Consider the following 14047-nt stretch of genomic DNA (forward strand, 5'->3'; position numbering starts at 1 on the left):
ATTCCAGGGGAAAAAAATCACAATACTTTAATCAGTGTCTAAACATACTCAGCTAAAAATAGTGATGATCTGTACTGATTGTTTCCCATGCAGCACAGCTCACTTTGGGTTTTAATCTAACACACTTTAAACCAGCTGATTGACTGTGTCCTATGTGTGACTGAAAACATGTGCAACAAAAGCAAACTTTGGATTGAGGGAGCAAAATACATGTTTGTAAATGAAATCTTAAAGGCTCTGGGACTTAATCTAAAGCTACAAAATGCAACTGCAGATGTAGATTCACACTCACTGTAGCATGCTCGGGACAACAAACTTCACAGTGTAACTACCGAGCTCAAGCTACAGAAATCGAAACAATTCAACTGAAATAAACACCAGGAAAGAGTGAATTGTTTATTTAAGCAAACATGAAACTGTCCATTTTTAGGGGTGCATAACTATTGTCTTTTTTATCTTTTACCAAAGTTGTCTTTATCTCCCAGCATCCAAACAGGTAGAAGTGAGTAGAATGACCAGTCCCTGCTTTGAAGAATAGTGTTAGAAAGCTTCAAAATAACAGCATAGCTTATTGGGATGGACACACACAAGAGGAGTTGCAGAACAATATATATATTTTTTGCACTGTATATATGTAAACATATGTGGAAATAAAAGTGGGAGAAAGCTTTGAATTTATCAGGTGATTTTTCAGTAGGCAAGGAGGCAGAGTTATAAGGAGATATAAGACACAGTTTATTGACTCGAGCTCTAGGAAGAGCTTGGTTTAACTATTGTTACAGTCTCCTCATTTCAATCAGACACAGGGACCTCAGCATGGCAAAAGTAACATTCACTCTCATGAAAGGCTTTAAGACTCTTCAAGGACTGCGTGAAGGAAATACCAGTGCTCCTAAGGTGAATGGCAGATTGGAGAGAAAAAGCATCAGAACTGGAGAAAGGAGCAAACAGCTTTCACTGCACCAAGTATCCTGATGGAAAATGAAACCAGCAGCTGTGAACTGCCGAATGACCTCCAACAATGCAAAACTAGAGTTCCAGGACACTGAAAACAGGGAAGTATTGAATAAGGCAGTGAGTTTTGTGGATGTGCCTTGTGTCAGAACCAGCTCCGTGCTCTGCTGTTGGCAAAGACTGCAATTTAGGCCAAAAAATGAAGAAGCTACTAGGGAAATTCTGTTCATCTTTCAAAACACAACAGGAACAAATGAACAACCGTTGTGCTTTAACTGCTGTGTGTGGCCTCCCAGCACTCGCCCTGAGCTTCGGATACTTAGATTTCCTCTAAGTAAGTTTCCTCGGCAGCTCTGTTGCAAGGTGTCCGTGTTAAAGCCTCCCCATTAATTCAGTAAGGTTGTTTGAAGTTAAATATGAAGCATACAGGAAAACCTTTACAAACCTCACACGCAACTGAGATGGAAACTGTAAGAGATGTGTCTCAGGCAGACGGCTGCGCTGGGTGACTGCTGAACTGCTTCCCACCTCAACTGAAACACATTTATATGCTGTTGATGTTCAATGAAAACGGTTGGAGATGGATGAGCAAACGGTCAGATGAAAGATACCAAAATGTCAGACAGCCTACCGACTGTTGTTGCCATGAGATCCAACAGTCAACATCAGTCTGATAAGCTATCCGACAGGATGGTACAGCCATGGAGATGTCACGACGGTTGGCAACACAAGAGGACATTCAGGTGGGATTGAACAAAATACGTATTTCTCACCCCTTGCTCGAGATCTAGCCTAACGTGCTGTGGGGCTAAACCCAACCTGAGCAGGAGCAAGCTCTAACCTCCTCTGTGCTCAGCTGCATATTACTTTGTAATTGAAAGTAAAATTAATTCTTGTTACTTACCCCTAGGATAAAAATAAAAAACCACAGTTCAAAAAATATTAAAGTAATGAGATGAGTACAGCAGCAGTGGAATGGATGTCTACTTACTAAGGAGGGAAAGATCCATGTTAATATTAGTTATGTCCATGTACGTTAGAACCGGAACACACACTGATTCCAAACAGTGATTTAAGGACATCTGGCTCCAGAAGCCTAAGGTTAAGGTTCTCTGCACCCACTGCCGGGTTTGACATCTGTTTCCAGTGGGAATCTTTACTTTTCCTCCCTCTCTTCTCCTTCATTACCCATGGTGCTGTGATTGGTGGCAAACATCTGGGAAGAACTTAGGGTACCAAGTCCTGCTATTTAAGGTGCCTGCTTTAACCAGCGAGCCGTGCTTCAAGCAAGTGAAAGCTTTTCTATGTCCTTCTCCTAAGTGAGAAGTTCTTAGGAAAAGGGAAAAAACCAAAAAAGAACGAAGGGCTTCAGCACCATTTGTGCAGGCAGGGCGAGGAGAGCATGCAGTGCATGGGATTAAGGCTCAATAAAGAAACCGAGCATACAGAAGTGGAGAGGGAAAGAAACAGCTTCAAAAGACTGACACAAGAAATTCTGGAATGCTCCAAGATGACTTTATAAAGTTTTATCTTAACTTCATTCTAAATATACAGAATAAAAAATGTCAGCTTCAGCATTTTGACATCAATCATCTCCGCTAACATCATGAAGGTAAGAGGGTGGCTTTTTCCAACCGAGAGCACGTGCAATGCAGCGGGACACGGGAGGGCTCAGCTGAAACAGCCTTACCACGAGGGACATGCAACGGTTTGTATCCAACCTGTAGTCATCTATATACATTTGGATGGTCTTGAAAGTTACGGAAAAAGCAAACCAGCCACCCTTCAAAATCAAAAGTTACCCTTAGGTCAACCTGAAGTTAAATCAGGGAATGGAGGGGATTAAATCATCAGGTTTGGAAATAATCCGGATGGACATTAGTGTTAAACACCATTTAACATCACATTGTCCACCCCGTGTAATACAGCTCAGACTCATAAAGCGTTTGTATCTTACCTTAACATTTATAAGTTTGCCAATGAAACGTTTGCTCTAATATCCAAACTGCTTTCAAAATGAAATAAAAACTCGTTATAGTTGAAAATGGATGTTAAAAAGTTTTCCCCTATTTTGAGTAACGCTGACTTTTAAACATAGGGAAAGATGTGTCACTTTTCATGTCTGCTAAGACCCATTCCGGGTTTTTTTTCCCAAGCTCATTTGGTTTTTTCTTCAGAGTACATCTCCTGTTGCAGTCGCTTGGCATAGCTTTGGGCCATGGAGTTGATTATAGATAAGATAAAATAACAAACCATGACAATCACTAGTTTTTCAAACATCCAGGATAGCCAGTTTTCCCCCTAAAGACACAAAACAGAAGGAGGAAAAGAAAGATTAGTGGAAAAGCTCAATGGAGAAGTCTCCATTTTCTGGGCAAAGGGAAAACCCTGACCCCAAACAATGTCATTTATCAAATTAAACCCAGGACCCAAGTGCAAGCTGACAGGATTCCTGCAGGTCCCTCTATAAAGCTGACTTTAGTCCCCTGCAAGACAATGCAGGCGGGCTTGCCAAAGACACTGCAGGGCAGATGACAAACCCTTGATCATTACTAGTGTCCTCATGAAGTGATTTATTATTCCTAGTATTGTTTTGTCTTTGCTCAGAATTAGCAACTCCTGACTGTCATTCCCTGTCATGGCCATTGCAAAGAAAACAATCAGGTCATTGGTTAATAGTGGGGCTTATCCTAAACTGCATATACTGTGTTCTCTTCCAGAGCCTGCTTCTTCAGGTGTCCCTGGAAGTTACCATCATGACCCAGCAGTCCCACTTCCAGTGTTTTCTATGGCTGCTTTTGTATTGGGTTTTGTCAAAGGAGGGCAGCAATGCACTACATACAAATCCCTTCAACGTGCCTAAAAGGAATCTGCATATTCAGTTATTCCAGCCTGACCCTCCCTAATTTAACCTCTTCTGTGGTAAGAAATGGGCAAAGAAACATTTATGAGAACTACAAGGACGAGATGTGAAATGTGAATTAATGGATGTTATCTCAAACTGCCTCAGTATCCTGAGGAATTTCAAGTCAGAGGAGCTCTGATCCCATGAGAAATTCCAGGAATGTTTTCCAATGTAACTTTTTAATGTTTTTTATTAATTTGGTGGTTTGGGTTAATTTTTTTTGTTTGGATTTTTTCCCCCATACTTCCCCCCTCCTTCCCCCCCATATGAAAGGGCACTTCTTGCCCCTTTGTCCTGGCTCTAAACAGCCGATTTTCTTCCCCTTTCAGACACTAAAGGTGTGAGGATTTGGTTTCTCTTATTGGCCATTAAGCCACAGATCCCACTGGCTTCTGCAGTACCGAGGCCGAAGTTGGTTGCAACTTTCTTCTGCTTAAACTCATCTTTCCAAACAGGCAGCTGAGACAAGGCAGAAATGCGCCTGGTCTTGCTTGACTGTTTTCTTTTTGCCTCCAAGAGCTTTAAGTCCAGTTGCACACAACTACAGCAATAGCTTTAATTCCCAGGTCGCTTCTAAAATGAGATGTTAGCTATTCCCTGGGCTTTGGAAACAAGGATCAAGAGTTCCATCAGTAAACCTGACAAGTCAAAAGCCAGTCAGAGAAGGGAACACATTCCATGGGGAGGGAGGCAGGGAGGTTCTTACCTGTGGCACGCCAGTGTCAGATCTGTGGTGAAGTTTTATCCTCTGAGCTTCCAAATATTCTTGAAATGGCTTCTGAAGAGAAGGACCTACACTTGGAATAGCACTGATGCAGAGTCCATCCCAGAGAACAGGACAAAACAGGGAGAAAAAAACAAAAACAGAAAACCAAAACCATTGCTTTTCTTTCTTTCTTTGTCTTAAACTTACCACTTTGACCCAACCAGAACAAAGTTCAGTCCGAGCCAGAGCTCAGAGGGGCATTGCTATGGGAGGACAGAGATAACCGCGCAGTGAAGCGCGCTGCATCTTTCTGATGCATCTGAAAGGGAAGCATTTCCCCTGGTCCTCAAAGTGCTTAAAAAGAAAAAGCTTTCAGAGCAAAGCAGTGACAAGGCACTGGCGGTTGCTGCGAGCGAGAGCATTTCCTTATAGCCAGGGAGAGGCCAGCTGAGGCTGTGCACTGCTGCGGTGCTGAGAATCAAATGAATGACTTCTGAGAAGTCCCACATTTATCACCAGCAGTTCCTGTAAGAACTGGTTTGAACCGATTAATAAGGAAATGACTTGTGCTTGTGTCATCCCCCAGTTAAAAAAGAAACTGCTCGCCCTATGACTTGCCCCTATCTTCTCCGAGGAGACGGCCCCTTTCTCCGACTAAGTCCTTATTAGGACAATCTGTGCGTCATCCTTACCCCAAAAGAATGCATTAGCAAATTCTGCAGGCACCTCCCACAAGTCAGTGATTAACAAAGGAACAAAGAAGGAACTATGAACCCTGTACTGAATCATGCCATGGTTTATGGCAGATGACTTGCACAAAAGCTACGATACGTTACTGAACACCTTGTCCTTACATTAACATTAGAAAGATCACAGATATGGGTTTGGAACCAGGAGACCTCTCCTGCCTCTGCTGTGGGAAGGTGCTCCCACCGGACAGCCTTGCAGCAGCCTCCAACCTCCACCCTGCAAACACCAGAGCCTGCCCAGGCTCCACCAGCACCAACCTCTGTGCCCTCCCTGGAACCTACACAGGGCTCCTTAGCAAGTCCAAAGGAGCCTTAATAATTATCAGGACACTTTACAAAGCCCCAAGCAGAAGAAAGCAGCACAAGCAGCACCAGGAGCTGAGCTGGTGTGGTGAGAACTGTTAACATTGACAGTTCAGTTATACAGAAATCAATACAGTCCTCTACATTCAAACAAAAGCAAACGACTCTATTAATTTCTGCATTTCAACCCTTCAGTTTTGAATCTCTACACAATTGCTTCAGGGAGGATTGAGGAAAACACTTCAAACCCAGGTGCACACAGTTTTACACACTCATCTCCTCTGCCAGGGACTGCAGGAGGGCTCAGCCACTACAATGATTTTCCTCAGTCTCCTGACACAATCTTCCCTTTTCCAGGCTAAAGCCCAGTTAAAACCCCACAGCTCAGAATGTAAGAAACTGTGCAGACTGAAGCAACACCACAGCTCCCTCTCCTCCACTACCTCTATTTCCTTCACTAGCCAGAGGCAAAGAATTTCTGTGAACATATTTACAAGGAGAACCTTTACGACTGCTTCCCTCATCAGTGACCATCACGATGCTGCAAATGGGTGAGGAAATTCTGTGCCTGCACTGGTGAAAACCCAGGGGAAAAAACCCAACCAAAACCTGAGCAGAGACTAAAACCCATCGAGTCCCTCTGCTTTACACAAGAGTACATCAACTTTGACAAAGGATGCCAGTTTGTCAGCACCATCCCTTGTGAAGCTGAGTGTTCCGGGTAAAACCTCTCCCAGTGACTCGCTCATCAGCCACAGTCACAGTTTTAAGGGTTACACTCTGAGGCTTCTTGTCTTTTCCAGATGACACTTGGATGGAGAAGCGACTGAAAGGTAACAGTTTACTTTTAGCCTTCTGCATGGTTAGGAAATGAGGACTATTTAAATGATGAGAGACGAATGATTAACAGAATGCTTGGTTGCTCAAAGGATTTCTGAAAGCCGAAGCACATCAGTGCCCAGTTCCCATTTAGCAGCTGAACAAAGCCATGAAACGCAAGCCCTGACGGCTGAGGAGATCCTGGGCACCAATACCCAATTTCACAGTTTTTTTCCCCCAAAATATTCATGTTTTTTCTTTTCCCCTTTTGTGAACATAACTGAGTATCAAGCACACAACAGGCATTTGAATCAAGCTGCTTTGGAGACCTGCAAAACCCTGACTGCAAGGACCGTGGCTTCTCAAACTGCAGTATCCTGCACAGCCCCAGAGACTTTAATACTGAAAAAAACAGGGGCATAAAGGTAAATAAGGAGTCAAATGGAGCAGACCAACACCTGGGAAATAAGGACTCCACAGCACGAGGAATGCAATTCCTGAATCCCATCTCAGTGGGACAGTGTTGGTCACTTGTACTCTTTTGACGAGAGTCAATAATTTAATCGACCAGCTAAGGTATGTGCCACCTCATATCCAAAGTGCAGACATAATCTTACATCTTCAAATCACAGTCTCAGGTCTAATGTTAGACTGAGATCTAAGTCTTAAAAATCAGTTTTCATTTTATTTCATTGCAAACCAGGCAGTTTTTTTTCCCCTGCAGACCTAGTGAAGTTCAACTCAATAACCCCGTTCTTACCAAAGGAGGAGGGGGAAGACTTCTGTGCACAACTTCAGGGGTTACACTCAAGGCAGATACAAGCACATAGGCAGAAGGGACAGATTTGCATCATAATTCTGTGCTGCTTTGCAAGGACTTAAAGACAGACCTTCAAAAGCCAGTTTCAGGAGTCAAGATGCAAACCACAAGCCTCTTTACACATCCGACTTCAGAAGGGAAGATGTGGGAAGATAACCCTGTTTGTCGAAGGATCTCAAACCAATTCCTTGCATTCTCCTTTGAGAATCAAGCCTATTGTCTTTCAAATAAAGAATATGAAAGGATAAGAAAATAAAAGGCCCTTAGTGCACAACAGAACTTTGCTCATCCACACTCTGGGGGCTCTATCTGTCAAAACAAAACACACAAGAAAAGCCCCAAACACACAACCTGCTGCCCCTTCTTACAGATCTGGGCAAGCTGCTTAAGGACTTGAGCTTTAAAAGGGGAAAGCATAAAATAAGAGGTCATTCACTAGAAGTTGATTGTCAAAAGAAGCCCCGAAGTCAGTGGTGCTGGTGGCTATCATTGCTATTGATGAATTTTGCACTTCATCAGCAACAAGGACACACTCCTAGAAGGAGCAGTGCTGTTCTTGTGTCCTTGCAGCACAATTCATTTGAAAAGCAAAGAGACTTGCTGCAGTTTTACCAGGAGATTCAGACAGAATTACTTGGGATTGTTTCCTGGGGGGGGGAACTCTGAAGAAATACTGATTCAGAGGCAATTTCTGAAACAGCAACCATTAACCCACCAGATTTTGGTTGAATTCCTTCTGATCCTCTGCTGAAAACGAATGCTTCACAAGGGACTGAAACTGAAAACAGGCTTCCAAGAAACTGCCCTGGCTTTTGGTCCAGCCTCATTCAGCCAAATCATCACACTGCAGTAAAAAACATTACTTGTGCTCTAATACTGCAACATAAACACCCATTAAGAATTCAGCTTCACTGAATAAGCCACTGCTGAAGCCTGCTTCAGAGTTACCTGGTATCTGTAATTAAACAGATGCTGCTGATTGTTTCTGATTTCAAGCCATGATTTCTATTCAAACAAAAAATGATATTGCTTTTTTCCCCTCGCATCCAATAACCCCAAATTTCACATCTCTCTGAAGCACCACACACAGGGACCCAGCCAAGTTGCTCCAGGATCCGTTTAAGAATGACACCCTCTATGTACAGACTGTGTGAGGTTGACTTCTAAAGCTTCCATTCCGGTTACAGCAAAGCTGTGTTGGTTAAAACACACCGTAAGTGATTCAGTTGCTTTTCAAGGAATGCCTGAGCCTCCAATGAAGACTCCAGCCCTGAAATGGCAGGAGAGACTTTGGGAAACCTGGTTTTTAACAGAATCCTTGGAACTACAGGCAGGAGTTTCCTCACACACCTGGGGGTGATGCCCCAAACAGCGAGGGAACAAAAGAAGCAAGTATTTCCCTGTGTCAGTGCAACAAGCAGTGGGAAGTTACTCAACACATTCCACAGCGTTTTTGCTAATGTTAAAACTGCTTCTTTAACACGATCCTGTCCTGCTGTTGCCCTTTTGAAAGGCACAGTTTTAATCTTACCAGATCTTTAGGAGCAGAGGTTCCTCCTGAGCTATTGAAACTTCATAACCTGTGTGTTTCCAATTGTGAGCGCTCAGGTAATTAATGACAGGCTGTGCTAAATGCTGCAGTACAGATCGCTATCAAATGCAGCAGCTTAGCATCACTGCAGCAATACTGCACTATAAAAATCTACTAGCCCACGATTTAGGATATAAAGTTCCCATCTTCCAAACACACACTTGTGCCCTTGCCTGCTTTCCCAGAGGGAAATGTTAGATGTAGCAAGTATTTCCAAGGAGCACTGAAGCTGCCTTTGCAGACTCACCTCTTAGGAACATAAATATGATGGGATTTACTGCTAACTGAAGTTTCTCATTTGGAAAAGGCCTCTTGGAGCCAGTGATGATTAAGCAGCTGAGTAATCTAAGCAGTTCTTAAAGTCCACTTATTCTGATGGAAAATAAAAATGTAAATACCAAGTTCAGCAGCATCCAGTTCTGAGCTGTATACGTGCTCAGTGGTACCACTGGAATCACTCCCATCGATCAAGAAACTTTAAGCACAGCAGGTTTAAAACCATGGAGGTTGTTTTATCATGGAGATAATAATGTGAAGGGAAATGAGAAGCGCAGGCATCGAAGAGATGGTGCAAACAAGCTGCCAGGCTGAAGCGCACCCGAAGCCCTGCTTGGAAAGGTGATGCAATATTGAGTCAGAGCCCCATTTTATGGATGATCTCTGGAATAGCCGCAGCTGTTAATCTGGGAAGAACCCCAACGGTTTAACTGTTAACACTGGGACTGGTGCTGCCTGACTGCCTGGCTCTGTCCTCATCCGGACCCTCCCTGGGTCTGGGGACAAACAGCATTGTACGTATTTTGCTCAGATTCAGCTATTTGGGCTACAGAAAAACATCCTTTTAGGAAATGCCAGCGCTACAATCCACACTGACACAGCATCAACAGAGAGGCAAACCAGGAGGAAAACAGCATTGTGTGTTTGGTTTTGTCCCCACAGACACATTCAGCATCTCAGGGTCCTGCTGCCCCAGAGCAAGCGTGGCCGAAGGCCAGGGATTATCTCCTTCTACAAAACAGGGAGTTAAGTGGCAGTGAAGAATGTGACAAAGGAAGGAGGGAGCGTGCTGAGATGGAGCTTCCAGCATCTCCAACCCTCTTTTAATAATGTCTTTAAAGCAAGCCCAGCTCTTGACAGCTAGGCCAGAGGGCCAGAGCAAAGGCTTTCACCTTCTGAACAATTGCGCAAAAGATCATTAAATCATCACACCCAACACCCATTCCTCCCACAGAGCTTCTCTGTGTTAGATTCACATCCCTCCATTCCCCTCTAAGAACATAAGGAAAACGCATCCCACAGCTCAAAAGCAACGTGAAGGCATTTGGTCAGAGGCACCGTATTTGGTTATTTTGGCCATCCCTCCCTCAGAAGGAACTGGCAGCTTTGCTCCAGCACGGCATCGCCCTGGGAACTTGGGGAGTTTAGAACCCACTGCAAACCAGATTCTGCCAGGAATAGTTTTATGCTGCTGGACGATCAGCAAAGCTCATTCATTTGCCCCTGTGCTCAGGCTGCAGACAGCACCTTGCTTCCTGCGAGTTATCTGAACCCTCAATGGTTAATCTTTTTCCAGACAGTGATCTAAACAGGCTCAACCGTTAGTATTTTAATGAGCTGTCATTTCCTGTGCTGATAAAGATTCTCACAGTATTTAAACCATCCATTTCCCTGAGGCTCCACCAATACCAGGACCCGGCAGTGACTCAGTGGACCTCCGGCTCCCTGACTCAGCCCCACACTGATGCTACAGCAAACCTGGACCCTGGCTCAGGGAGAGCAGCCACAGCAAAACCTGGGCTCCCCAGTCTCCCAGGGAGTAACCACAGCCTCCAGCTTCTATTCATCACCCACACTTGGGCCTCAGAACATTTGGTGACATTGAGATGTTATCTGCGTTCTAAAACTGCAGAAAATAAATCTGGGTCATGGTCAGGATCAACAGAAGCAGTTTTGAGGGTTACAAGGCTGCGTGGCTTTACGAGACGAAGAAAGTATCTCATTTGAAGATTACTAAGCTAAAATTGTTACATGTTTGACGTCACTTTTACCTTGAGCTATGCTCCAATACCCACGTTAACCAAGCTGTCTGCAAAACTGTTGGTTTTTTTTTTCTCTGGGACATTCTGTTATGTTAAAATCAAGGCTTTCAAAAATAGGAATTGCAACATCTCTGAACTGCTGGTTCAGCTCTGCTCAATATGGCTCTTTGTATGGAAACTTCTGTTTGTGTTCTAAAGATGTATTTTTGAACCCAATTTATTTTTGCTTGTTCAGAGTTAAAACCTACAGGCCTTGTGCAAATAAACCTTTATAATTCTGTTGTGATCCACTGGAAGGTTTTCAACACTAAAGCTACTCGGATTTCATCCACATCTGCGTTCCTTTCAGGGCACTGAAGCCTTTTTTGTGCAGACCTAATCTATTGTGTAGAGGGTGCTATTATGAGGGCACAGTCCCACAGGTTTCTGATATACTTGTGGGAAGAAAGCTATTGATTTACTGCACCGAGAAATGTCAGGTGCATCAGGATAACCTTCCAGAAGCAGCTCTCTCTGCTCAGTTACCCATGTTCTCAACACTTCAGGTTACTCCTGGTTGAATTCTACTACACAGGTTTTATTTTCAATACTGATCAGAACCTGCTTTTCAAAATCTCCTTTACTCAAGAGGCCAGTTAACAGGATATGGACTGGCACACATGCAAACAAAGGGCCACCCAGTCAGAAGGAGCGAGGGGCAGGGGGGGCCTGGCTCCTTTGCAGGGGGTATGCCCAGAGCAGAGTGACATGAGGCAATGAAGATGGGCAATGGCCATGCGATGCAGTCAACCCCTGCTGAAAGCCCCACTCCCCAAGCCTCATGTACAGTCCAAACCCAAAAAAGGGCTCATCCCACTCCAGGCCAACTGATTCCCTGTGCCCTTTCTATCCTTGCAGATTCCTGACTTGTATTCTAAAGAAGTAATCTAAGCCTACATTGTAAATTAGCCTTGAAAAACATACCCGATTGTTAAGCAAACTCTCAGTTACCTCAGTCACCATCATTTCATTTGTACTTTTTTTCTGTGAACGAAACATCATGCTCCTTACAAGAGTCAACTGAGATTAAGTTGTGAAGCACAGAATTACGGCACAATAAATAGCAGCAAACTGGTTTGTCAAGGCAGTGATTCAAGTCCCTGTTACCAAAAAGCTGGTTTTCCTTTAAGATGTGCAATCATTCAACCCGGCCTGCATAGCCAGTAGCATGAACATTTACTCCACAAAAGCCAGGAGGTTAAGAAGCCCTTCAGAAGCAGTGATATTCTGGGGGAGGCTGCTGAGTGACACTTCACAGTGTTATGACACATCTCACCCACGGATCACAGCACTAACAGCTTCACTGCTGAAACCTGTGGAAATGTGCAAAGGTTTTGTTACATGTGTTTCACTTGGTTCTATTTAAGCTTCAAATCAGTTTACTGACTCAGCTCACTAACTGAATACATTCGTTTCTGCTGCTCTTGAAATCAGCCAGGCATATTTGCTACAGGCAGACATTCACTGCTTCTGTTAAGGAGATCGCATACCTGGTGTATCACATGAGCACTTCTCAGTGTTCAGCCTCCCTCTGAGTGACTCTCACAGCCTGCAATTGAGACGTTCTGCAGCCTACAGGAGTTGAACTTAAGATGCAGAGGGAATGAATGCCTGAAGGGCAGGACTGGTCCAAGGGATGCAGCCCTACCACTTGCCACTGAGGTTCAGATGCTTCTGAGACGAAGGCCACATGTTGCCCAATGCCATATAAAGCACGTTTAGAGGTCTGTTGAAGTTCTGAGGTTATTAACTCACTGTCACAAAATACAAACAGGCATTACAAGCATGCTGAGCTAGGAAAATCAAAGTGAGATTGTTTTCTTTCCGGACATTCCACCAGAATTGATGGCAGGCATTTCTGAGGATGGTGTGTGCTTTGAGAACTGTTTTTCCTGGGAATTCTTAATCCATGTTTGCAACTGCCACTTCCAAGAAAATATGACTGTGATTAAAAGCAACATCCTTAGTGTGACTTCAAAAAACAATCCTGCAGCTGCAGGTAAAAACCCAATAAATGGAAAGACTCAAGAGCCAAAATAATCCCCACAACACACAGGATAAGAAAACATTTTAAATGGCCTAGGTTTGGCCTAACCCCAGCATTTTACAGGGATGATCAATAAACTGAACTCTTGTGCACGTGACGGAATACAAAGCAAAACTGACACACCATCTTTCTTCACCAAAGCTTATGAATGTAACAAAACCTGAGGGGAAACGTTATCCTCTACTAGCATTCTAGACAGCAACAATACCACTGTACACTATCAACTGTCAGAATAGGTTGATCATCATCAGCCACATGTGAGCTACCAGTATATTTGTAATGCTCTTCAGCTTTGATTTCAAGACTTGTGCTCAGTTTCCTAAACCCATACATGTCTCCTTGTCCCTTCCTGCAAGGTTTGCTGCACCTCCAGTCACAAACCTTCTCATCTTTTCTTTCAAACACTGGCTACCAGCAATGTTTTACAAACATTTCTGCAAACAGCTTCTTAATTTCCTGCCACATTTTCCTTTCTTTTCTTAATTAATATGAGGAGTATTTTAAGATTCTTTTGTAATGGAGACCTAGACAAAATTGTGCAATCAAATTACCCTAAATTATATTTAAAAAGCCTTGTTACAGCAGGCTGGGTGTGCAGTGCCAGCAGCATCCACTAACAGAAGTAAACAACATCTGGCCTATGGGCAAGGTCCACAGGTGAATCATTTCTGCTTTTTGACCAAGACTCATGGAGTTAGAGACATTCTCTCTGGCTTTTAAAATCAAATATTTTCAGCCTTTATCTCATAACTGAATCTTCTGTCTGGATTTTAGTTATTCTGTATATTAATACGCCCATTATTTTAACGTATTGTGCTTAGACATTCCTGGCGAAAGAGCAACATCCCAGACAAAAGAGATCTTAACTCATTGTGTCGGGTAGAATTTGACTAAAATAAAGTCACCGGCCATTAAATGAAACTGTATTTTAATTTAATAATAAGGGATTTAATGCAGGCTATTGTTGAACATGTTTTATACTCCACTCTAAATGAAGCTGATGAGGTAATGCTAGCAGACAGCTTGACAAAAGTCAAGGATACCGGGACATTCCAAAAATCTTGCTGTCTCCCGA

At 43.5% G+C, this 14047-nt stretch overlaps 1 protein-coding gene across 4 annotated transcripts in view; it reads right to left on the minus strand.

The window, feature by feature from the left end:
* Nucleotides 1-2450: 2450 nt before the first annotated feature.
* Nucleotides 2451-14047, minus strand: part of VMP1 (vacuole membrane protein 1) — a 66283-nt gene continuing 54686 nt past the window's right edge. For all 4 annotated transcript variants that reach the window (XM_034068765.1, XM_034068764.1, XM_005141704.4 and 1 more), the window contains 2 exons: nucleotides 4566-4668; nucleotides 2451-3255 (listed from right to left, as the gene is read on the minus strand). In XM_034068765.1, coding sequence (XP_033924656.1) covers nucleotides 3112-3255; nucleotides 4566-4668 — 247 coding nt within the window. In that variant the 3' untranslated portion in view covers nucleotides 2451-3111. The remainder of the gene's footprint in view (nucleotides 3256-4565; nucleotides 4669-14047) is intronic.

Source organism: Melopsittacus undulatus, chromosome 13 (assembly GCF_012275295.1).
Source record: "Melopsittacus undulatus isolate bMelUnd1 chromosome 13, bMelUnd1.mat.Z, whole genome shotgun sequence".
Lineage (NCBI taxonomy): Eukaryota > Metazoa > Chordata > Aves > Psittaciformes > Psittaculidae > Melopsittacus > Melopsittacus undulatus.